The sequence below is a fragment of the Mirounga angustirostris genome, unplaced genomic scaffold (assembly GCF_029215605.1).
Source record: "Mirounga angustirostris isolate CCGP_5_RB_7025 unplaced genomic scaffold, mMirAng1.0.hap1 SCAF_6, whole genome shotgun sequence".
Lineage (NCBI taxonomy): Eukaryota > Metazoa > Chordata > Mammalia > Carnivora > Phocidae > Mirounga > Mirounga angustirostris.
The window spans coordinates 9169051-9195170 of record NW_026991714.1 but is presented as its reverse complement, the minus strand read 5'-3'; the positions used below and the strand labels follow the sequence as shown (position 1 = coordinate 9195170).

The window sequence follows — 26120 nt, the reverse complement described above, 5'->3', positions numbered from 1 at the left end:
GCACCTGCTCAGTTCACCTCCTCATGTGGGTTTGGACTTGACTCCCCTTCCCTGTCTGGCTGGCCCAGGCCAGTCCCCTAGGCCCGGGCGGGGGTGGGGGTGGAAGGCTTGTGGGCTATGCCCTTTGTGGCCCTAGCTGTTGATGTGACCCAGTCCAAGGTAGGTTCCAGGCGGGCAGCAGACAACTAAAACACTGATGCGTGTTCTGTCCGAGAGCAGGCCCTCGCCCTGTCTGTTCTTCCCTTGCCTTTATTCTAGCAGCTCAGTGTGGGGTGGGAGCACGAGCGGCAGGGTACAGGACACAAGCGGGGGGCCGGGGGGGCGGGGCGGGGAGCGGCTCTGCTCTCACAGGGGCCATCCCTGTGCCCCGCCCCAGTCTCCCCTCATCTATGTTCTTCTCCTTACAGGCTCCCCTGGCCACTCCGGCTCCACGTCCATGAGCCCATCGGCAGCCCTGTCCACAGGGAAGCCAATGGACAGCCACCCCAGCTACACGGACACCCCCGTGAGTGCCCCACGGACTCTGAGTGCAGTGGGGCCCCCCCTCAACGCCCTGGGTTCTCCATATCGAGTCATCACATCTGCCATGGGCCCGCCGTCGGGAGCGCTAGCAGCGCCCCCAGGAATCAATCTGGTCGCCCCGCCCAGCTCCCAGGTAGGTGCCCTTCCTCTCGCGAGACTTCCATCTGGTCGTCCCGCCCGGCTCCCCAGGTAGGTGCCCTTCTCTCGCGGGACTTCCATCTGGTCGTCCCGCCCAGCTCCCAGGTAGGTGCCCTTCCTCTCGCGAGACTTCCATCTGGTCGTCCCGCCCAGCTCCCCAGGTAGGTGCCCTTCTCTCGCGGGACTTCCCGGTCATCTTGCACAGGTTTTCCCAGGCTGTTCCTGGAGCCGAGCCAGCCCTCGGCAGGTGCTCCACGTGTACCTGCTGACGGGACGTGCCCCCTGCAGGGCGTTCGTTAAGTGTGTGCGCAGGCCCGGCAGCCCCAGAGAACCGACCAGGCCTCATGGGCCAGGAGACTGTGGCCCAGAGGCCACCCCTGTGGTTTAGTGTGGTTCCGCCCTGGCAGTGATTTCACTGTTCCTGAGGGCGTTTGTCATCCTGGGGACAGGCCCCCCTCTGTTCTCGATTCTATAATGAGTGTTTATCAAGTCAGTGAAGTGCCTGCTGCTCTACTACAGGCTGAGGGCGATGCGGAAATGATCAGAACGCAGTCTCTGCTCTGCAGGAGCTTATCGCAGAGGGGGGAAATGGGCAGGTGTGGCACATGGATCGGTCTAGAACATGGCCCGTTGTCTCTGAGAGAGAGGGAAAGAATGGAAACTCAGGAGGGGATCCTCCCCTAATTCCTGGTGCGCCTCCCTCCAGAGGGGAGGGAGGAGGTGTGTGCATGGGGACACTGCACTCCCACTCTGAGGAGCCCTCGGGTGGCCGGTTGCCTTTTGCCTCCCCTGGCAATGTCGCAGTGAGGCCGTCCACCTTCCTTTCCTGTGGTGGTCAGCTCTTGATGTAATGATGCTGTGTAACAATCCCCAAGTTGTCGTGGTCTACAAAAACACATTTTTTCCCCCTCGCTCGCAAATTTGTGTTGGCAGGGATGGCTCCGCTTCAGATGGTGGGGGAGCTGGGCGAGGCTGCAGGCTGGGTGCAGGGCTGCCCCTCGAGTCCCACACGAAAGGAGCAACAGCTACTCCGGGCGCGCTTTCCTCGTGGTGTCACGCAGGAGGGCAAAATCAAAACCAAATCAGTAGGGTACAGTGAAGCCTCTGCTGGCGTCATGCCCACCAGTATCCCATCAGCCCAAGCAAGCAGTATGGCTCACCCCAACATGGGCAGGGCAGAGAAATAGGCAGTGCCTGTTTTAGTGGGAAGTATTATGGAGACACAATGCAAAGGTTGTGAAAAATTAGGAACAGTAATACCATCTACCACATTCTCCTCTGTCACTTATGGGCATCTCATTTTTGGGCCAACACCATCCTGCCCCAACTGTCAGCACATCTGGAGGCAGAATTAGTAGATTCTGAAGTCTCCTTGGAATTTATAGTTTTGGAGAAGAGCCAGGACTCCCGTTGTGTCAGTATTTCTTCCTACTACGGGGGGATTTCTGAGGCCATCCCTAGACCATCCCTTTCAAGAGGCTTCCTGTGCACAGGGTCTGAAAGCAAAGCCATGTGGAGTCACAGAACTTTAGAGCCAGTAAGGGATTCAGAAATCTATCGAATGAGGGATCCGAGAATCTGGAGAAGACCTTGGGGGCGGTCATCGAGTGTGGGACTGTGGAAGCCGGGGCCAGGCAGGCAGCAGAGGTGGATGAGTGAGGTGGACATGTATCAGCAGGGCTGGTGGCGTCTGCAGGGAGCTGCCCCCTTCCCTTGAGCCCTTCAAATATAAAGATTTGAAGCATGTGCACGTCAAGCAGATGGGTCACATTGGGCCGGCCCTTTTAACCCCAGTTTGTAATCTGATGATGTCACTCGTACGATCTTCAGAGTATACATTTCTCCCCTATCGCATATTGTGGTCCTTGTGAAGCTGGCAAAAGCCCACCGGAGAACCGCTACTGTCTACATCGTCCTCATCCCACGGAGTAAAGTAGCAGGGCTCGGGGACTCAAGTGACATGTCCCACCGCACACAGCCACTTGGCAGCAGAGCCAGGGTTCGAGCCCAGGCGTCCTGACCCCCACTCTATGTTCATGACACTGCATTCACCTGCTGCCGTGGTGTGTGCTGACTCAGTCCGTGACCCCAAGATCTTCGGCTGGCTGCCAAGGATTAAAGATGACTAATCGGGGCTCCTAAGGAGTCTCTCAGGGGGCGTGGCACATCATGCAGGTAAATTGCAAGGCAGCGTGTGGGGGCTGTGGTAGGCAAGAGGGCAGAACTGAAGGGAGCAGAACAAAGGGACCTCTGAACATCCCACATGTGTGTTCCGTGAGAGTGTGTGACCACTCAAAGGAGTGGGGACCAGACGGCCACGGGGATGGCCACATATTTATACCACTCTCACCTACTGTAATCAGCAGGGCTGGTGACATGTACTCTTCAAAATGTGAGACCCTGAAGAGGTTTGTTTATCCTTGTTCTTTCGTTTGAATGGACTCCAGGAAGGCAGGTCATAGCCCGTGGGCTAGGGACAGAAGGAAACGTTGAAGTTCTGGGCTGAAAGTAAACTCTTGCAAGGGCGCTCATGTTCACTCATATAAACTATTTAGGAGGACCTGCTATGTATCTAGTGGAACTTGCCACTGTCCTAGGTTCTGGGGATAAGCACTGAATAAGGTGGCTGAAGTCTTTATTTCCATGGCAGTGACCCTGTCGCAGGCAAGACGGACGAACAGCAAAGGAAGGAATGAGATGGTTCAAACAGCAATCGTTCTATCTATGAAGCAATAAGACAGGGTGAGGTGATAGACAGTGACAGGGCTTGTGGGTGGGGAGTGGGCAAGGCACCATCCTTCAAGGCTGCTTTTAGCAGCCATGCTCCGGTCTGATTGAGCCAAACCTAGCCAATAAATTCAGCTTCCTAGCTGTGCGAGTGGCAGGGCCGCTATTCCTGGACCATATGTCTGTACAGAGGGATTGGGGTTGAAAGGTCAGCTGAAAGCTTTGGTCCTGGCCAACTGGGCTGTGTGCAGAGGCCGAGGCCAAGTTTCACTCTGGGAGCTATATTAAGCTTGCCAAGCTCTGGGGAAGCTCAGCAGCCCCGGACACTGAGCAGCGTTGTGGGCTCGGGCTCTGGAACCACCCAGCAGAAACATTTTGCCCAATTAACCAGATGACACAGGGCATCTAGGACCCTAGGTGTTAGCTGCGGTGAGCTGGGCTCTGAACCATCTGGATAGAAGGTCTCTATGCATCCCGTCTTCCTCGCCCAGGATGGGTCAGAGGGGGACTCGTGCTGGAAACATGCTCCTCCTGTGATCCGGGTCTAGGGTAAGTACAGTTTCGGGGTGAGGGGAAGGGGGAGCTGTGGTGTGGGAGCAGCGGGCTCTGTCTCCCGTTCCCTGCTCTTGTCATTCTGGTGTTTGAGCTTCTCTCTTTTTTGCTCTTGTTGGATTTTCATTCTTGAGGAGTAAAGAGAACTGAACCCAATACTATGGAGGCGGGGGGTACTCTGTAACCTTTTGCAAACCACTGAGGCTTACATGTATCTCAGTTCCCTTTTCTCTATTTTGGGGTAACACACTTTTCCCTGGCTACCCTACTGTGATATTTATGGATATTAAAGGAGCTCTGGATTTGAAAAATCACTTCTTAAGTACTCTATGGCAGTAAGGTAGTGATATTATTATTATTATTATACCTAGGTGATAATACGCACCTCGGTGATTTATACTCTACCCCCATGTGCTTGTTGATTCTGGTGCACTCTTGCCGAGAGGCTCGAGAGAAGTTCATTTCAATAAGCATTCATTGAACCAGGCACTGGAGATAAAAAAAAAAAAATTGTAAGAATCAGTCTCTGCTCTGGGGAGTATCTAAGTGGAGGGAGCAATTTCCAGAAACACCAAATATATAACTGGGAAGATACATATGGGGCTTTCAGACAAAAGTGTCTAGACCCCATTTTCATGACTGTGTGTGTGTGATGCCTGTTGTCTGGACTCGGAAGCAAGCCCTGCGTGTCCTTGGAATGCCCCCACCTCTTCTCCCCTCCTGAACCCAGCTGCCTGACCTGGGTTCTGTCCCTGATAATTCCTGCCCAGGTAGTGATTGATAACCAAATTACTATCCTTGCAGATTTTTATAGAGAATACTTAATAAAAGTTACAAGTGTTAGAGCTGGAACAGACCTTAAAGATCATCTTGTTTAATGATTTTAAAAAGTTAAGCCGTAAAGTCTTTTCTCCAAGAGAAAGCATGTTTGGAAGGCTGATGAGCGTGGCCGATACAAACAGGTCTGGGTGAACTCGGGGCAGGAGATCCGAAGGCTTCTTGGTCGCCCTTCCCACCGCCCAGCCACACGCACACCCTGAGTTGGAAAAATCACTGATCGAGCCTGTAGATGAGGAAACTGAGTCTCTGATGCAGTAACCTGGTCAAGATCACACGGTGAGGCAGCGGCAGGTCCACCAGAACCTGGGGCTTCTCTCTCCCCGGTTGGGAGGTCTAGGCTCCTTACTGCTCACAACAAGGACCCTCACTGGATTAAAGGAGCCCCACTCTACAGAGTCCACTCCCTGGAAAAGGAGTGCCTGCCTGAGGCCTGGCAGGCGGGCCACATGTCTGCATTTAGTGGAATAATTTTGGCTGAAAGCAGCTCAGAAATGCAGGACTTGATGTTCCATGATGACTCCAGGGCATCCAGGAAGCGTTTGGTCCCTGGCTGAGAGGCTGCAAATGGAAGCCAGGCCAGTCAAGTGTGTTTCGCCCTGTTCTCAGAGAGTGGCCAGCCGCCTGGTGAATCCCCACTCTGAAAGTGCTCACTTCTGCAGAGCCGCTTCTAATGGAACAAGACAGCCGGCCAAGGGGACTCCAGGCCACGCAGCTAATGGGTTTGCACCCTGACAGCTTCCTTCTATCCCATCTGTCTTTGCGCGGAGCCCACGCAAACCCCAAGCCAGCAAAGAGGCCAGTGGAGAAGGGAGTATCAACCCTTCTGTCCCAGCCCTTCCATCCTGCTGCTGCCCCTGACCCATGAGGAGAAGGGGTGGAGGGGGCTCCTGGCTCCCACCTGGGAGAGAGTGGGCTCCTCACCACGGGGGTGGGCCAGGAAGCTACTAGGGCAGGGGGTCTTGAGCGTCTCCTGCCATGCAAGACAGGTCTTGTGGTAAAGGAGGAATGAGCTGGGAGCCCAGTGGCCTACCTCCAGCCTGTTAGCCTGGGAAGGCACCTAACCTGCGACTGGGCAGATCGACAGCCTCAGTGTCTCCCTCCAGGTTTTCCTCGAGCGGCTGCCTCATTTCCTTCCCTGAGGCAGAGCAGTATTCCTCAGCCGAAAACCTCCAGTGGCTGCTCTTAATTGCTTCTCAAGATTCAGTCCACTCTCCTTATGAGGCGCCTCCCACCCATCCACACCCTACACGAGCCCCCGGGCTTCCCTCAGGGACCTTTGCTCTCTGAGCCCTTAGCCCATCACCAGCCCATCCGAGTCTTACCCACTTTTGAAGGCTATGAAGCCCTGGCTCAGATGCCACCTTCTTCAAGTAGTCTTCCTTCTAGTCTAATCTCAGTTGTTTGGGGCCTTTCCTTCCTAAACAATCCCCGCTGACTTCTAACCTCATCAATGGCCAGTTGCATTGAGGGAGTAGCTGCTGTCTTCCTCCTTTCTGCATCGCCGTAGTATTTCTGAAGGAACACACGAATAAACCGCTCTAAGGCCCAGTTCCCTCATCTGGAAACTAGAATGACCTCATGGGGTTGTTGTGAGCGCCACGCAAGCCTTCTACAGAGGGTGTTGCTACCAGCATTAACAGTACTTGCCTCCTGTGACCTCCCCAGGCTGCCGGTGGCGAACTGACCCCACGGGACCTGGCAGTGGGAGGGGAAGGGGAGTGGGGGCCTCCTCCTTATGCCCATATCCTTTTTTGTCAGTCTGAGGATTTGGGGGACAGAGCCTTGGTCAGCCAGAGGGTTCTTTCTCCGGGGTCATCTGACCTAAAATGTTTCCCTTTTGGGAGGATCTAAGTGGTGACGTGTGTTTCACCAAGGCGCTCGAGAAAAGTTGTCACCTAAAATTTACACCAACAGAAACCCCCTCAACCTATTTCTGAAAAATCAGTACACATCTAAATATGTCCCACATCTGAAGTAATGATAACCTAATATCATGACAACATTCATTTTCTGACCCCCCCCACCCCCCGCCAAGAAATGGAATCATTTAACCCCTTTGGTGAATGTGGGCTCATTTACTGCAGAATTCCTAGGACAGAGTAGAGTGTTGGCTGATAAGAAACACTCAAAAGTCATGTCTTGATTAACCAGATTTTATTGGAATGATAAGAGCCAGAATTTATGGAACCAATACCGTGTGCCGGGCACTATGGTGGGGATTTTCCAGCGTTCTGTCATCTAATCCTCCCAGTGACTCTGTATACTAGGTCTTACTAGGCTCATTTTACAAGAAACTGAGGGTGGATGAAGATAAGTAACTTCTTTGAAGTCATGCCGTTGGTAAGGGCAGACTGGGAGTCGGTCCTAGCTCCATGGGACTCCAAAGCGATGTTTTTCCTGCCAACCTGGTGATTCTTAGCCCTGGCTGCATATTTGCATTCCCTGGTAAATCTAGAGAAATATCAGTACCAATGGCCCTCAGACCTATTGACTCAATTTCTGGATGTGGAGCCCTGGCATCCATTTGTTTTTTGTTTTTTTCCCCCTAAAGCTCCCAGGTGTACATCCAGGGCTGAGGACCATGGTGCGACACTGAAACAAAGCAAAATACTGGGCACAAGTTCTAGGTGTCTTGTCTTAGCTTTGTGTAAAAAGTGGGCGAGGAAGAGAGAGAGCTTCTCCCATCGCATGTGTGTTTTCATCCTTCATACAAATTAATTTTTAAAAATTCCTGGTGACTTGGACTTCAAAGCAAGGAGCTGCAGGCTGTCTGGTCTTTTCTGCATCCCTTACTGCCCTTGACCCGAGCCTCTGCCCACCTCCTGTGCTCAATAAATATTTGCTTAGTGAATTGAAAAGCTGGTAAATTTAGAAGGAACCTAACTCAGGCTATGTTGTGTCTTATGCTTTATTGATCATTCCTTCTGTCCCGAAGGCCTTGAATGGAGAAACAAATCCTACCTTTGGTTTAGTTTGAGAATTGCTGTCACTCTGGGGAGACAGTATGATTCGAAATTCACATAGACCCTATAGAAGTCAGTGGAAACTCTCTTAAATTCCCAGAGAGTTCCCAGGTGCCTCTGCTGGACACTTAAACACATGCATACTCTGCACCAGCTGTGAGTTTACTTGTAAGTGTTCTTAATTTTTGTGCACGTCCCCACTCTTCAATGAGAGTGTGCATTTTTGAGGAAAGAGAGATCTTCTAGGTTTTCTGTCTCCCTTCACAGTGCCTAGAAGGTTGAGCTGTGCCCATGGGCACTCACAATTTCTGCTAATTGGACGACGTAGTCATATGTATTGACGATTTCTTTAATGAATACAGAGCACTAAGCAGCGGCTTCTCGGTAATCTCCCTGAGCCCTGGGAGACATGGAGGTGGTGGTGGTGAGAAGCCAATGTGACCTTGGGACAGGACTGAGGACAGGGATGCACACGTTCATTTCTTCAGCCATTCGGGCACATCAACTCCCTACCTCGTGCCGGGACCACGTCAGACATGGGGAAGACAAAGCAGACAGTCCCCGGCTGTATGGATTTTCCGGTTTCACAGGAAGATGGCCCGTTCCTTACGGTCAAGTTCAAAACCATGATCTGGGACTTTCTACCCAACTTTGGTGCTACTGCAATGATTTGGGCATTTGGTTTAGCATCCTCTGTGGGCTTGTTGACATGACCTTCTCTTCCATTTTACTGTGAACTCCTTAAGAGTGCATTTTTAGACCTCACCTTTGTACCCCAGAGCCTGGCACAGTGCCTGCAGGGTGAGCACTCAGTGAGTGTCTGTTGATTGACTCAGTGAATGGATTTGCATTTTTTTGCTTGGCTCTCTTGGAGTCTAAGTCTTTTGCCTAAGAGCCGTAGCTCCTCTTGGAGCAGTGCTGAATAGACAGTCGTTATTACAAAATCTAAAAACATACAACTGACTTGTCCTAAGTGGGTCTTAAGTGTGTCCAGGGTGGATTTCCAGCTCTAATGAAACACATGAGTAAAATAGTAATTCTGATAATGTGTTGTGATGTTTGACTTAGGTGTTGGTGTCTAGAAATGATTTAGTTCCTCTGTGTCACTTTTTTCCTTCCCTTAAATCCATATCCCCCAACAGGCAGTTTTGGATACTCCATACTTGGAAACTATTTCTTGAAATAGAATTTTTTTTTTTTTTTTTTTTTCACGAGGATACTCCTATTGCTTTCCATCTCAGGCGTTGGGTCTACCCTGGTTCCATGTTTACTTGTATTGTTTTCCCTTGCAGCTAAATGAGGTCAACAGTGTCAGCATTTCAGAGGACATCAAGCCCTTACCAGGGCTTCCTGGGATTGGAAGCATGAACTACCCATCAACCAGCCCCGGATCTCTGGTGAAACACATCTGTGCCATCTGTGGGGACAGATCCTCAGGTACATGTAGAAGCAGACGCCACTCTCGGGGGTCCCGTCCAGTGAGGGTCCCAGAGATGGTGCCTGTTCCCTGCTCACCTGGCTACTTTGTACCCAATGGAAGAAAAAGAGCCTTTTAGGGTCCAGCGTGGGGCCCAGGCTGTAAATTTCTGTCACTAGATTCATAGCCTGAAATCTGGATGAATTTTAAATATGAGTTCATTTTTAAGGATTGGATTTATAGGAAGCATTTCAGAAACACGTCTTTGGAGTTACTGTGTTGCATACCGTGTATGTGGGATAGTGAAGCTGTTGTAATTAGCAAGTATCTCTTTAATTTTTTTAAAAAATATATTTTTTTTATAATTCTAAAAATATTGTCCCAGTGTAGGAAATGTCCCAGTGTAGGAAAGAACTAGAAAAGCACAAAAGAAAACTAAAAATATTATCTGTAATGTTCCCGACAAAGATAAAGACTTTACTATTTTAGCATATTTCTTTCTACAACATTCTAGGTTTTTAACATGTTTTCATGGATAGAAATCAGTGTGTTTTCACAGATTTCATCTTTTCTGATCCTCTTCTATTTTTGCCCAAATGATTTATTTCCTGACTTCTCCTTCCTCTCCCTCACTCCCAATCCCACCACTTTTGAGGACATGAGAATCTCTGTTTTGATGAATGAGAAGATGGGGAAGGTTCTTTTCTATGGCTGTCATAGTAGTCGGCTGAGGATTCCTCATCTTCCTGTTGTCACCAAAGCCACTGCAAAATGCACTCCATCGAAAGTTCCTGGTGCCTGGAACTGACTTCGCTATGTGGCTGTTGTTTGCTTGCTCTCACAAAGTGGTTGCCAAATTGTGCGGACTTGGCCATTGCCATAGCAACAGAAGGCCGGCCACACCCAAGCAGAGTTTCCTCTGCTATGGCTTGTTTGAAAGTCTGGGAGGTTCACTCAAAAATGGGAGAGTCATGGGAATGACATGGAGGTACCATGTTTCTCAAAGACAAATACTTCAGAGTTGAGAGCATTAGGATTTTAAGGTCCAAGATAAAATCCCATACTTACTATTGCTATGCATTCAGTGGATTGGTGTGGTCAACTGATTAAGCCCAGACTGGCTTCATCAGGCAGGCTATCTGGAGCTGGCTTCCTCTGACATGTCAGCTCTTGGGATGCAAATTTGTATGTTGACTAGTTCTCAAGGACTTCTTCACGTTCACTTTTATATCAGCCTAAATGTAACTGAAGTAGAAAGTGATGTCAGGTCTACAGCTCAACAGCATCACGTATGACACTGAAGAATTAGAGGTCAATATATTTCAAATGATCTGCTTCCTTCTATTTTCCAAGTCGCACCTTCAGTTCAGTTGAGCACTGCTCCCTGGTGTGTAGATTTGAGAAGGGCTGCTTAGAAGGAGCTGTGACTGATTCTTGGTGCCCATGTCCAGTGAGTGTGGTGGCTCTCTTGACGCAAATTAGCCATCCGTGGCTGGGCTCATTGAAAACTGTGTGGAACACGTAATAAAGACAGTGAAACATGTAACAGGATATTCTAGACCAAGCAAAACCACCTTCCATCAGATCTTTATGTTACAAGACTGCACGTCCTTTTATGCTCTAAAGATCATATACCAATTTATTTCTCCAACAGGCAAGAGCATCTAGAAAATCCATAACTCAGGTTCCCGTTCCTAGTCTGTGGTGAAAGAGAATACTTCTCAGTGGGGCTCCCATGTCTTTGGGCCTCAATTATGGGGAAATATTAGTGAAGCTGAGGTTTTTCTTTTTTTTTTCCTGCTAGATACTACATAGCAAGCATAAATATTTTTATTTATTATGTATACTAATGTCTTGAATGGAGACAGAACATTTTGCTTAACTAAACACAAGAGTTGCCTTAATAAAATAAATGTAAACAAAATCTTGGGTCAGGACTTTTCTAATCGTGCTCTCTGGAACTGGCGATTCCGGGGGCGGCGGGGCGGCGGGGCGGGGGGGAGAGACACGAGGAAGGGCATATTTACTCTGCCTTCGTTTGGTCCCTGTGATCAAGCCTGCCTTCTCCGCTGGCTGCTCTTTGCGGCGCGTCCTGGTGCCCAGGTGATGTGCCAGGGCCCCCCCCGGGGGAAAGCCAAGGGGGCGCTTGTGAGTGAAAGAGCCAAATAAACCCGAGGACGGTCTCTGCAGTGTTCACTTTTGTTCTTGTGAGCAGGAAAGCACTACGGTGTGTACAGTTGTGAAGGCTGCAAGGGCTTCTTCAAGAGAACCATAAGGAAAGACCTTGTGTACACCTGCCGCGATAACAAAGACTGCCTCATTGACAAGCGCCAAAGGAATCGGTGTCAATACTGCCGTTACCAGAAGTGCCTGGTGATGGGCATGAAGAGGGAAGGTGAGGCCCCGGCCCGCCCTCGGGACCTCCCGAGGATCGCGCTTGTGCGACCCTGCCCTCGGCAGTGGGTGCCCCAGAGCAAAGAGAGCAGGCGCGCCTTCCTCCCCCGTGCTCAGTCTTCTCTCCCGGAGCTTAGCGGATGGTCCGCACACTGGACCCTCTCCCTGGCTCTTCTGTGAGCCAGGCAGCAAGTCTCAGGAGCTGGTGTCCTGGTGTCGGGGCACCACCCCACAAGCGGACCATTCAGATCATTCGACTGCCTTTCTGGGCGGCGCAGACTCCTCGCCTCTAATTCTCGTGGGGGGAAGCCTGCTGGTGTGAGTCGTCTCTCTGGGCTTTTATAACCTTGGGCTGCTACAGATCTGAGGTTGGTGTATTCCGTGGTCTTGGGCGGGGGAGGAGTATTGGCTTTATCTGTAATCAGAGGTAGCCTTCTCATTCAGAGAGACCATCATGGTACATTTTTAGAACATTATGTCTTTCAGTTTACAGCGTGGCTTCGCTGGGTTGTTATAGAGAGAAAAAAAAATCTGTAAGTGCTTTCTGTTCATTTAGAAAATCGAAAAATCTTTCTGTTAAGTAACAAATGAATCGTATTGGGCAGTTGATTAACTCGTGAACTCAAGCAAGGACATAACGTAAAAGGTCCGTCTTACCAGATTTCAGAGTGAGGAAGTCCTGCGTCTCTCCAGGAAATAGGAGCGAGGCATTTAGTCAGCCCCAGGTGAAACTCCTCATTCTCCATGAACTTCTTTTCTCTGGGGAGAGGGGAGGCTGACTGAAAGGATTAATGAAGAAAAGGTTCTTGGAGGCCCTCCTAGGAGAGAATGCTACCAAGAAGGAAGAAATGGACATTCTTAGCAATTCTGAGATGGATGGAGGTGGCCCTTCAGAGTAATTTAATAGCACTCATTGTTCTACAGTGGAGGAAACCATGTGGATTGGTGAAGTGAGTTTTCCAAGGTCCCACAGGTAGGTGAGGAGCCGAGAGTGGGTCTTCTTCCTCCCAGATCAGAGCCCATCTGGAGCCTCCCCTCCTGCCAGGGTGTGGAGGTGCTCTGGAACGAGGATGGCCCTCACTCTGTTATCTGACAGAAATCTCAAGTTGGCAGACCCAAACCTGGGCTCCTGATGATCTGCCCTCCCAGCCTGTTCATCACGCAGTCTTCCCGTCTTCCCCATTTTAGGAAATAGCCTTTTTTTTTCTTTTCTTTCTTTTTTTTTTTTACAGTTGCTCAGATGAAAAACCACTGGGCTCCTCTTTCTTTCATATACCACATTCAGTGGGTGAGGAAATCCTGTCTCTCCCTCAGAATATGTCCAGAATCTTTCCATGTCTCATGACTTTCATGCTACCAGCATAAGCCACTGCTACCTTCTGTAATAATCCACACAGGCTCCTAAGAACTCCCCCTGCTTCCATCTTTGTCTTCCTACACTCTCCAAGAGCAACCAGTGAGGCTTTGAACAAGTAGCTCCGGTCAAACCCTTCCTGCCCCAGAATGCTCCAGCCCCTTCCCTTCTTGCTCAGAGAAAAGGCAAAACCCTGGTTATGAATTCAAGGTTGTGCATGGTCTGACTGTCCTGTGTCTGTCTGGTCCAGCCTTGCTGGTCTCTGTTGGGCCACCAGGAGTTTTGCACTTACTGTCTCCCTTGGAGTGAAGAGGGCTTGGAATGCCCACTTCCCAGGTGCCTGCGTGGCTCCCTTCTACTCTTCCTTCAGACCTTTACTCAATTGTCAACTTCTAGGTAAAGCCTTGCTTATCTACAGCATCTAGAATCGCATCAGGCACCCCGGGTGCTTCGTGGTCTCTTTTCCACAGGGTTTATCACTGTATCTAACATACTTACTTATTTTGTTTACTACCTGTCTCCACCAAGGCAAGGATTTTTTCTGCTTCCCCCCCACCCCGCTATATCACCAGTGACTAGCACATAGTAGGCATTTAATATATAATTGCTGAATGAATGGGTGAGTGGTTTAAACTGAATATTGGAATCAAAAGTTTTAGTCATGCACGAGCTCCTAAAAGGACTCATTCACTGGTGCACCAAGTATTAACTGAGTGCCTGCTTCATGCTCATGTCATTCTTGCTGTCAAGGAGTCAATGATCTTATCCATCGGAACATGTGATGTGGTGGAGACTGTCTTCTCTTCACCAAGATAGAACTGATGCTCTGTAGGGCTTCTGCCACCATGATGGTCAAACGTAAAATTAATGACCCCAAAGAATGTCTCCCATCAGCAAGAGCATGATGGCTGTGGGGGTCATTTTTGCCTCTCAGGACAGATGAGATAAGTTTCAGGATGACTTGGAAAAATAATCATTTTCCTTCTGCAGGTGAGATTGAACTAAAGGCAGGTGAAATGCTTCCGTCAGCCAAGCAGCCATGTTTGCTGCTCACCATCTGTCTCTCAAACCTCAGCCCCAGCAGCCCTCGGCTCTGTTACCGTCAGAGGGTTGGCGCACAAAGGGCAGGAAGCGTGGCTCTTTCATGAAAGAAAACGTCAGTCAGATGGGGGCATGTGAATTCCAAGGGCCTGGGCAGTCCTTCCTTTAAACCCGGCATTGTTCTGACACTTTGATGGAGAAGTGTCTAGTTTTGGCTTCTGATTTTTTGAAAAGAATGTGGAGAAATGGGAGTGATGAAAAGTTGAGTAGTAAAAATTCAGAGGGGAAAGGGGCTCCTAGAGAAATTTCGAAAGGAATTGGTACTATTTACCCTGATGAAGAGAAGGCAAAGGAGTGAATGGGTCCCTGGTATCACTATAGGAAGGGCCACTTCCAGAAAGCTGCTCGGCAGCCTTTCCTTCACCACTCTCATTTCTGACCTCGATTTACAGAATCGGGGGCTCAGGTTGGACACTGCCTTGAGGACAAGAATAACAAAAATCTGGAACAGTTAACTGAGAGAAACTATTGAGTCGATACTTCTGGAAGAGTTGAACAGATAGAAAAGGAGGGACGTGAGGATGGACTCAGAATGTATCTGTCGGGAGCTAGGGGCCAGGACCCATTGCCTTTTCAGGATACGTAGTGGTGAAGCTGGAATGGACATTTGCTATTCTCGGATGTAACACATTTGTTTCCTGAAAGAAGAAACAAAGGTCCTGAGAGCCTAGGGACTTGACTAAGCTTACTGAGCAAGCTAATGACAGAGCTGATATAGGACCGGGACCCTCTGACTTCCAAGCTACCAGATAACCCTCAGGGGTCTTGGGGAAGTCTATTTCCATGATTTCTGGTCATTTACTAGAGTTTGGATAGTTAGATAATGGATATTTTTGAGGGAGTTCAGGGGGCTGCATTTGACATCCCTCTTGAGCCCTGTGTGATCTTTATTAGTGCAACCAGCCCAGAACCTCGAGGCGGTTTAAGGAGGGCTGAGGGGTGGGCTTAGAAATCTGTCAGCCCAGGTCTACATGTTGGCTCCATCTTTTCTTAGTACTGGGACCTCTGGCAGGTTACATAACTACTCTGTGGCTCATAGTACTTGAGAGGGTTATTGTGGGGATTCAACGAAGTGCAATCTATGTAAAGTGTTGAGCATAATTCCTGACACAGAAAAAAACACTCCATAAATTTTGGCTATTATAGTGCATGTACAATAAATGTATGTTGGGCTAATGGATAAAATTCTGTTAGAAGGCAGGAGTTTGTACGATTTTATTTATTTATTTATTTATTTATTTATTTATTTATTTGAAGCCTTTATTTACTTATTAGAGAATGAGTAGGGGAGGGAGAGAAGCAGACTCCCTGCTGAGCAGGGAGCCCGACACAAGACTCGATCCCAGGACCCCAAGATCATGACCTGAGCCGAAGGCAGACGCTTAACCGACTGAGCCACCCACGGGCCCCAAGTTTGGTACTGTTTTAGGTCACCCAGTGTCCCCTGGATATATCCCAAATGTGTGTAGTATGGTAGCTCAGAATGTCTGCCACATAGAAGATTTCCCCCAGCAACAGATATATGATTCGTCTAATGTGACAGTAAGATTTATGGCACAAAGAGAAGAGAGGAATAGCAAAGGATCACTCGATTAAATGGCAAGATTGGAATTAGAATCTACTTTCTGGAAGCCAAGGTTATTTTCCTTCCATGTTACAAATCTGTAGAAGAAATCAATTGAGGACCGTAAAGGAAACTTAACTTAGTTTGCTTCTCCCCATCTTTTAAAATCAAGACAAATGGAAGCCTATTAACCTACGTTAGGACAATTAATACAAGAAGCACTCAACTTTAACCAGTCAATCCAGCTGATAATAAAAATACATATGGTCATGTTTGTATGCCGTCAGTGGGTGAAGACTAACAGAGTGGTCCAGAAGGAAGGATGAGGGAGGAAGAGAAACAAGGAGAGGGAGGAAGAGGTCCAAAGGGGAGATGGAGAGAGGACCAGACAGAAGTTCAGGAGCACAAACAGAGACAAAGGGGAGGGAAAACTACCTTTTTGGGATCTTTTTATAATTATTTCATTTAATCTTCCCCAAACAACCTCACTCAAGTATGGTAATCCCCACTTTACATTAGGGAAACTGAGGCTGAGTGGGCTGAGTCATATGTTCAATGTCCTTTAGCTAGGAAGTGGTAGAGCCCATTTTGAAAAAGACTTCTTGGACTCCAAAGTACATGACTTTTGCTCTCCTCTTTCCTAATTTGTCTTTATTCTCTCTCCCTTCTGTTTCTTCTTTTTGTCACTGCCCTGCTTTATTCTCTTTATTCCATGTCTCCCTCTACTCCTTCCTTCTGACCCTCTCTCCCTCCGTCCCAACCACTGAATATCATTCTCATCTTGAGGTGTCTTCGGGGGTCTCTCCTGGAGACTTTGGATGTGAGTTGTGTTTTTCCAGTCATACCCTTCTCTGACCTACCTTGACAGTTCACTGACATCACTTGTGTGACAAACTGGATGCCCAGCATCTGGTTCCAGTTCATTCTGCAGGCTTTGTGCCTCATTATCCCTTCAAGATCCAGATTAGTCACCTGCTTAGAGGATAATTTTCTTGATTCTTGGGATTTAAAAAAAAAAAGTATACCAATGTTGAATTTTGCCCCATAGTGCTGGGAATAGGAAGATGGAAACCACAGCTTTCTAGATTATGGAAACTAACCCAACAGAAAATGTTTGTCAACAGAGAGGACAGAATTGGGAAGGGGGTCTGCCTGACCTCCTCACGTATAGACCCTTAGGGCTCTGAGGGTTAGAATGAACTTCAGTGAAAACCCTAAGGGTGGAGGGGCAGAGATCATTCCAGCCCACACCTCTGCCTGTGTACCCTTCCCCACCCCCAAAATCAGCTGCTGACTCTGAGATGTCATCTAGGTGACATTCCTCCACCTCTTCACTTACTAAATACCTTCATGGCTCCCTGAAGATCTTCCCTGACAAGTTGGATCAGGTGATGTTGTGTTCAGGCTGGAGCATTAGGGGCAGACCTAATGGGATGTGAATGCCAAGCATGATGCATAGGATCTGACAGAGGGAATTTTCGAAGTAATGCGATTGCCACTTAACCATGGCATGCCCACAGTTCATTAGAGGGAGCAGCTAGAGGTAAAACACAGGAGACTGTCCTTGAAAGACCAAGGAAGAAGTGGCTCCTTAGAAGAGAGGGCAGGATCAGAGGTTCTTAAAATTTGCAATGCAAACTCCTTAGACTCCTCCATAATGAACCAGGAAGGATGCGGACTAAAGAGCCTGCAGGTGTACATGTGCATAAGCAAATCACTTTGCTTGCTGTGTTTCATCTGTCAACATTACGACATCTTTGATTGGGGACCACGAGGATGCCCATTTTACAGATGAGGCAGTGGAAGTTCCAGTAGGTAACCTGCTTTGCCACAGTTGTCCTGGGCATGTGGTGACATCTGCATGTCTTCCTGTGTACCAGCTGTGCAAGAAGAAAGGCAGAGGAGCCGGGAGCGGGCCGAGAGTGAGGCAGAATGTGCCGGTAGTGGCCATGACGATATGCCTGTGGAGAGGATTCTAGAAGCTGAACTTGCTGTCGAACCAAAGACAGAATCCTACGGTGATATGAACCTGGAGAACTCGGTATGTGGTCTGAGACCTCCATCCACCTCCCACTCCTTGGCGGGGCTGGAGATGGGAAAGGGGTGTGCTAGAGTCCTGGAGCCTGCCCCTCACAGCGCTTTGGTTTTTGTTTTTTTGTTTTTTTTAAGACAAATGACCCTGTCACCAACATATGCCATGCTGCTGATAAGCAGCTTTTCACTCTTGTTGAATGGGCGAAGCGCATCCCCCACTTCTCTGACCTCACCTTGGAGGACCAGGTCATTCTGCTCCGGGCAGGTAAAGGACATCGGGGTTTGTTTTTTTCTTGGGACAATCACTTGGGCTGCCATTTTGAAATTACCCTTGGGATCCTAAGTCAAGTCAGCTGATGAAGCTGTGACCCGTCCGAGCTGTGTGCCATGGTGATGACAGGATAACCCTAGTCAGAGTTGTTCTTTTTCTGTTAATTATAGGCTCTTACATTTGGGTGGCCTCTCCTCCACAACTTTTATTCCCAAGTGAAACATCATTAGTGGAGGGTGAGGCTCTTCTTCCATGCAAATTTTACCGTGGTTTTATAATTTGCGTTTAATTTTCAAAGACAGTTAAGTCAATTTTATCGAGGGCAGTCTAAAGCAGTGCCTCCTTGTTATCATACTGTCGGGAAATAGAGGAATTCCCATTTCACAGATGAGGTAAGAGAAGTCAGAGGTTGTCTGCTCAAGGTCATTTATCCAGGGTCCCTTCCTACGCTAAGGTTCTGTGTGCTGTATGCTGTCTTGGCTTCCATTTCCGGGACACTGTGCAGGGGACACATGCCACACCTCCTCTTGGTGACCAGGCCAGCGGGGAGATGTCGTGAAGACTGGCTGAGCGTTGGGAACCAGACGCTCATTTCATCCCTGTGAGACAATGAGCAGGCTCTGAGTGTTGACGGGAAGCTCCGTGCTGTGCTGGGTGCTGCCAGGCAACACCAAAGAAATAAAACTGGGTTGTCAGGTCCTGGGGGCAGAGGCTGCGAGGTATACTCCCTCGCTTTATCCACCAGGGCAGCTAACACGTTGACTGTTACCTGTTCAATGTTCAGTTCATAGGTGTTGGCTGGGGGAAAAAGTCCTTATCCACAAGCTGCCATTCTGACCTGTACTGGGGAGACGGTGGGGGATGTGCAGGGCCATGAGTCAGGGGCCCCCAGTCTTACCCTGTTTCTTCACTAATTAGCTGTGTTGTCCGGAGCTGGTTTTTAACCTCCCTGCATTTCTGATTCTGCTTTTGTTCCATGCGGGTCACAATACATGCCCTGGATGATCATCAGTGAAGCAAGAATGTGGTCAGTTTTCCCTCAAGGCCTCCTTCTTCTCCCTGCAGGGTGGAATGAGCTGCTGATTGCCTCCTTCTCCCACCGCTCCGTCTCTGTGCAGGATGGCATTCTCCTGGCCACGGGCTTACACGTCCACCGGAGCAGTGCCCACAGTGCTGGGGTTGGCTCCATCTTTGACAGGTGGCTCTCTTCTGCTTCCAGTGTGTGTGTGTGTGTGTGTGTGTGAGTGTGTGGGCCTGGGGGTAGTGCTGGGATGCAGGACAGACCACCCTAACAGCTGCATGGGGCAAGAAGCAGAGACCATGAAATACACTCGAACAGACCCCTGGGGAATGACAGGTGGATTACAAGAACATTTGAAACGACTTGATGGAGCCTGTCAGGGACCAGCAGAGTTGCTGGGCAGAAGGGAGAACCTGTTATCTCCAGAGGTCTCCAAAGGAGGGACTGGATCATGGACATTACCTCGAAGGTTTGGTGGGGGAGGTTGAACTGCTTATCGTAGGAGGCCGGGCTAGGGACAAGCAGCCAGGATCTGACTTGAGGCAGGAGGGATGAGCTGAGGTTTTTGCTGGACTCTGTAGCAGGATCTCTGGGGAAGGTCTGCAGCAGGAGCAGACCCACCTCAGTCAGGCGGCTGCAGCCTCGCTCTGGGATTCTCTGTCTTAAGTGGCATGAAAGGAAAATGAAGGCATGTGATTTAAAGAGATGAATGAAACGAGGAGGGGTGAATGACTTGGGACAGAGGGATGGAGAGCTGGTAAAGAGGAGCCTAGGGTTGAAAATAGCCTCTCTGTCTGGAGCCAGGGCCCCATGGCCCCTTTCCATTTCCACGAAAAATGATCTTCCAGGCCATGTGCATGTCCACGCAAGGTGTCTCTGCTCCTTCCCTGCCCTTTCCCGCTGCACGGTCCATGCAGAGACCAATGTGGTTTTTGGCCGACTCAGCCCTCTTCGTGACCCCTGGAGATTTCTACCCTGTCTCTGGATGCTGCCCTCTGCCCTCTTCCTCCAGACATGCCACACCCTCGCCCTGCTTTGCCTGTTGCATTTCTAAATCCTCTAGGCTGCCTTCCCAGCCCTCCCAGCAGAGTGTCCAGCCCCCCTGCCCCCCCGCTGCTTCCCCCTGGGTGTTCTCTTGGACTTGGCTCCTGGCATTTGTTGGCTTTATGTTGCTGCCTATTGTTTCCATGTCTGTTTCTTCAATTAAACGGTGAGCTCCTTGAGATCAGGGACGGCATCCTATTCATCTCTGTGCCCCTAGTACCTGACGCATCATCTGGAAAATGGGGTGGGTGCATAAGAAGTCTTGGTTGCATTCATTGTATCAGCCCTTGGCCTGGGACTCATGGTTTTCTCATTGCCTCTCATTGTTTTCCTGTGAACAGAGTCCTGACTGAGCTGGTCTCCAAAATGAAAGACATGCAGATGGACAAGTCAGAGCTGGGGTGCCTGCGAGCCATCGTGCTGTTTAACCCAGGTGATGTGCAGTGGTTCGCCCTCCTCTGTGCTTGGCCTCCAAGCTCTGACATCCTCTGGTCCTCTAGCTCAGCCGAGACAAGGCAGAGCCGAGGAACCTGTCCTTGGCAAAGGCGGGAAGCTGATTCTTCATGGTTTCTACTCCTAGTGCCATCTTGAAAGCGTCTCGAATGGGCCTGGAGTGTGCATATTTGGGGGCAGGTGGGGGAGACGAGAGAGGATAGCGGCCTCTAGGGTCAGGTTAAGGAGGTGGTAAAAAGTGGTCAGATTCTACATATAGTTTTAGGCAAAGCCAGTGGGATTTGCTGATGGATTAGAGATAGTGTGTGAAAAAGCAGTGTTAAATGCAATTCTCAGCATGTTTTGTTTCATTTTCCTGAGTAATTGGAAAGACGGAGTTGTATTTGCTGAGATGGGGGTCCTAAGGGTGAGTGGGTAGGACTTAGGACTTTGTCTTGTGCATTCAAATCTCAGGTGGATAGTAGACATCCAAGAGTAGCCGGCCAGGAAAGTCTTGTTTATGAGTCTGGGGTTCAGAGGAGAAGTCAGGACCGGAGATGTGTGTTGGAGGGCTGTCAGCCTCTGCCTGGCACGTGGGGCTCTGAGACAGGGGTCAGTGCACGTGGGAGTCAGTAAAGGCTGGGCAGAGAAGGGGGCTGGGGGCTGGGCACTGGGGTGAGCCCTCGTGTAGGGGCTGGGGAGAAAAGGAAGAGCCAACAGGGGAGCCTGAGACAGGACAGAGAGAGGCAGGGAGAGAAGCAGAAGAGGGTATCCTGGAGGCCCAGGGAAGAAATGTTTTTCGAGAAGGAGGAAGTGATCAGCTTTGTCCAAAGCTGCCGTGGGTCAAGAAAGATGACCGTTCAGAATTCCATGGTAATTGAGGCCCATGCTTCATCTCATGAATTAGGTTGTTAGTAAGTTGAGGCAGCATGTGAGTGGAGTTGGTTTTTGTACCCCATCTCATCATCCTGTCCGTGCTTAGCACATAGTAGGCACTCAGTAAATGTGTGACTGTAATATTTCTAGAATGATCGGATAAAATAAAACTCTCCTCCTTGGGGTCAGCAGTGGGTGCCTTTGGCTATTTACAGGGTTTTATACCTTTGTTCCAAGAGTCTGTTGGGTAGACTGGGCACAGAGAGGAGAGCTGGGGGCACAAAGGACCCCCAGCTTTGTTTTTTCACTGTTGTTCCCCGTCTGTAGTAACTCTTGGGGCAGAGGCCTGAGTGGACGGGGACAGCCCCCTGTGCAAGGGGGTCCACCTGACCTGTGTCACCCAAGGCTAAATCAGTCATCTTTTCCAGATGCCAAGGGGCTGTCCAACCCCTCGGAGGTGGAGACTCTGCGAGAGAAGGTTTATGCTACCCTCGAGGCCTACACAAAGCAGAAGTATCCGGAACAACCTGGCAGGTGAGGGGGGGCTGGAAGAATCTTATGGCAGCAGTGATGCGTCCTACTTGCCCTGAATACATGGCAACATGCAGCAGGCACTGTCTAGGTCTTTCATGTGTTATTTAATCTTTATAACAAGCTGAAAGCTGCTAAAACATTGGCTTCATGAAACCAGAGGTCTTATCTTGTGCGCCGTTCCCCACTCCAGAATCAGAGCCTAAGACGTGCCTGACACATAGTGTACAGCTTTATTTATTTATTTTAAAGACTTTATTTATCTATTTGAGAGAGAGAGAGATAGCAAGAGAGAGCATGAGCAGGGAGGAGAGGGAGAAGCAGGCTCCCCGCCGAGCAGGGAGCCAGACGCGGGACTCGATCCCAGGACCCTGAGATCACGACCTGAGCCGAAGGCAGACGCTTAACCGACTGAGCCACCCAGGCGCCCCTGTATACAGCATTCAATGTTGAATGAACAAGCAAATGAACAAATGAACGTGGGCCTCATTATCTCCAGTTTCTAACAAGGCACCGAAGCTCCAAAGGGATAAGGCAGTTGCTCGAGATCACGGAGCTGGTGTGCAGTGGGGCTGGGATGTGAACTCAGGGCTGTCTGATTTCAAAGAGCTTGTGCTTTCCAGGCCTTGCTTTCTGCTCTGCCCCACGGAAGCCCTTTTAGCTAGAAGCTAAAAGCTCCAGGGCAGCCGGGACACGTGACCCCTGTCCCCCAGGGCCATCTGTGTGGCATCTGGCAAGGTGCTGGCTCTGGCTCTGGGCTCCTTGTATAAAGAGGAGGACATTGGTCAGAAGATCTCCGAGGCCATCTACCCGTTTAGGTGTTCTGAGTCGTTTAAAAAAAAAAAACGTTTCTCAAATGTTTCCCCCAAAGCACAGCTAAACAAAAGTGTTCCTCCTCGGCTAACTCCAGTTGAATAGAGAGAATGCGCTCCTCAGATCTCACAGAAATCCGAAAATGAGACTGACAAAACTGCCTTAAAGACATTAGTTTTGCTTTTAGGATTAATATTACATGCTCTGAATTCTCACTCATCGTTTTCATTTCTCTGTGAAGTCTAATTTCCATTTAAGCTGTTTTTTCTGGATCCTAAGCCAGTATGTATCAATTGTCCAGAAGAAGTCAAGCTCCTGTTTTTATTGGAGTTTTTTATTTAACTCCAAGAAGGTGGATTTCAGGCCTTCAGTACGACACATATGCAGGCCTTGAGGGGTCAGGAACCTAAGCTGGGGTAATAGACCTCCCAATTGTCAGTAGTTGAACACGAGAGAAATGTATTTTTTGCTCACCTGTCAGTCCTGGGTGGGCAGTCCGTTCGGAGAGCTGGCTCTCTTCTGCACCAAGACTCAGGGGTCCACTCCTTCCTTCTTGGGGCTCCACCGTGTCCCAGAGCCACATCCTGTTCTGCATCCGGATGATGGAAGGGGAAAGTGTGGGGGAGGAACACAGAGGTGAGGCTATCTGGGCAGACCTGGCCTTGGAAAGGTCCCCCATCCCTTCACTCATTGCCATTGGCTGAAACTCAGTCACATGGCCCAGCGAGTCATGAAGGATTCTGGAGAACGGATGCAGCTGTATGCCAAGGAAGGAGGGTGGACACCTGGAGGTCTCCCCTATACCTGCAATAGGTGATGTTACAGAGCTCTACCCAACAGACAGGGCTGGCTGCTCAGCGCTGGCCGGTGAGAGCTACCTGAGGGCCTGGTAGTGGATGATTTCTACTGGATCTTCTAGCTCGAAGGCCGCATTAAGCATGTTTTTTTGGGTACCTGTTGTGTGCAGGGCATTAGGAGTAAGAAGGCTCATACTCATCCTTTTCTTCGAATTGTCTCTAGGTTCTATTATTTATCTCTTAAAAAAACAAACAAAAAAACCCTTAGGGACACCTGAGGGACACCTGGGTGGCTCCGTCGGTTTAGTGTCAGCCTTCGACTCAGGTTATGATTTCAGGGTCCTGGGATCGAGTCCTGCCTTGTGCTCCTTGCTCAGTGGGGAGCCTGCTTCTCCCTCTGCCTGCTGCTCCATTGGATCTCTCTCAGACAAATAAATAAATAAAATCTTAAAAAAAACAACAAAAGGGGCGCCTGGGTGGCTCAGTTGGTTAAGCGACTGCCTTCGGCTCGGGTCATGATCCTGGAGTCCCGGGATCGAGTCCCGCATCGGGCTCCCTGCTCGGCGGGGAGTCTGCTTCTCCCTCTGACCCTATCCCCTCTCATGCTCTCTCTATCTCATTGTCTCTCTCAAATAAATAAATAAAACCTTAAAAAAAAAAACAAAAAACCCTAAACCAGTCTTTTTCCTTATTATAAAAGCAGAGCATGCTTTTGTGGGGAATAAGGGAAGTATTTAAGAAATAAAGTAGGTAATAAAATGAATCATAAATTTTGGGGGGTATATTTTTTTCCAGTATCCTTGTGCATCAATGCATCTGTACATAGAAGTGTGTATTTACAGAGAGAAAAATCATACAGGTGGTTGTTGTTTTCCTCTCTTAGCCATTTTAGGCACTTTATCAGATACTGAAAAGTACAACATTATCCTTTTCCGTGATTTTGTAATATTTCACAGGGTGGATGTATCCTTGTGTGTTTAGCCCTTGTCCTGTGGAACATTTAGGTTGTTTCTACTGAATATTACTTTCAAAACTTTGGAACTTGCCTGTTCTCCTAGGAACAGGACTACCAGGGGCCTGGGCTGCCTACTTGTTGGCTGGACGAGGGCAGGACCTGAGGGTGCAGGGGCGGGGTGTAGAGGCTGGGCCCTCTGCGTGTCTCTTGGGCGCATCCAATGCAGCCTGGACAGAGGGTGACCAGGTGCATCAGGGGTGTCACTTGGCTCAATCAGGCAGGTGAGTGTGCGGACGGCTGGTCACCTCCACTTTGCAAAAAGTGGTGGACGGGGATCCTGGCACCGGGTCGAGGAGAGCTCTCAGCGGTGGAGTGCTGCCACCCCATGGAGACTCTTCAGAAGTACACTTCGCAGAGGCCGAGTTCTGCTTTCTGTAGCCTGAAAGCAAAGAGAAAATCCGGGAGGACGCAGCGCCTGCCCGCTGTGGGCACATTGTCTCGCGCTGGGGCAGCCAGCGGGTGAGGGAGGAACACGGCGCCCTCCCCGAGGCTGTGGCTCTTCATGGTTGTGCTTATTTCCACGGTCCTGGTCTCCGTTCCCAAATCAGGGGCAGTCAGCAAAGACATGCTGAAGAAACGCTAAGAGAATGCTAAATCCTCGTGTATTTAGCATTTTACGTATGGTAAAACTTTGGCATTTTTAGAATGTATAATACATTCTAAATATAAATACATTTTCAGAGTTACAGCTCAGCCTAACTTTGTACTTTGCAGAGAAGCCATTCCCTTCCCCTAATCTCCTGAAACTCTTCTGTGGCAGAGTTAGGACCAGGGGCTCGGCGTTTATATCTAACTGCGTCTTCCTGCTTGGTGACATCATGCAGATGCGCTCCGAAGCTTTATCATCAACAATTTCTGAAGGGTTGTGTGGGCCTTGGTGTAGACCTTTAATTTTTCCATGTAAAGAAGTGATGCCTACCTTTTTAGATGGTGCCATTTCATCTTTCTTATATTACCCCAGTTCCTTAACCCTTCATGGGGTGTGAATATAGAAATATACACATTTTCAAGGAGTATTAAAATTCCAACTTGAAACTCACTCATGAAATAATGTTGTGATGCTCATTGAAGATCCAGCCTAACCAGAGTCTCTGATTTAAGGCCAGAGTGGCTGATATAGTTTTGGTCCTTGTCCTTTTATTGGAAGTTACGACTTACTGATTTCCAGTTGTTGTTAATAACATTAAAAAATAAGCTTCATTGGCAAAAAGGATTTTGAGAGACGAAGAATGACCACTGAAGCAGGATGGAAGACATGGCAGGTTGAGGGGCGTCAGAGGATGTGCACATGTGAGACGAATTCTTTGCACACTGGCCTCCCTCCCTGTGGTGAACCTCACAGCCACCGTCCTTTACTATACAGGAGTGTGCAGGAATGCGGGCAAGCCCGGGTGTGAGTGTGCACGTGTACGAGGATGCTGAGAGCGTAGGAGAATGTGAGTGTGTAGGTGTGTACGTGTGTGCACAGGCTCATGCGTGTGAGGGTGTGTAGGAGTGTGTGTGTGTGTGCGCCCCCGTGTGGCAGTGGTGAGGGCACGTGTGAGTTGTATGTATGACTGTGCACGTGTGTGTATGTGTGACACGCGTCAGGCAGGTGTGTATGGTTGTGTATAAGGGTGTGCATGTGGGACTGTGTGTGCACATGTGTATGCGTGACATGTGTGAGGCTGGTGTGTGTGTGTGCCCGTGTGTGTATTGTGACGTGTGAGGCCGG

At 49.3% G+C, this 26120-nt stretch overlaps 1 protein-coding gene across 3 annotated transcripts in view; it reads left to right on the top strand.

Annotated features, from left to right (window-relative positions):
- Positions 1-26120, top strand: part of RXRG (retinoid X receptor gamma) — a 43699-nt gene that overhangs the window by 16505 nt on the left and 1074 nt on the right. Inside the window, exons 2-9 of one of the 3 annotated variants that reach the window (XM_045876818.3) lie at positions 408-655; positions 9035-9179; positions 11375-11554; positions 17453-17613; positions 17742-17871; positions 18943-19075; positions 20284-20375; positions 21679-21784. In XM_045876818.3, the coding sequence (XP_045732774.1) occupies positions 408-655; positions 9035-9179; positions 11375-11554; positions 17453-17613; positions 17742-17871; positions 18943-19075; positions 20284-20375; positions 21679-21784 (1195 nt within the window). Of the gene's footprint in view, positions 1-407; positions 656-3670; positions 3937-9034; positions 9180-11374; positions 11555-17452; positions 17614-17741; positions 17872-18942; positions 19076-20283; positions 20376-21678; positions 21785-26120 lie in introns of those variants that run through there. The other 2 variants (XM_045876820.3, XM_045876819.3) reach the window with 2 other exon arrangements.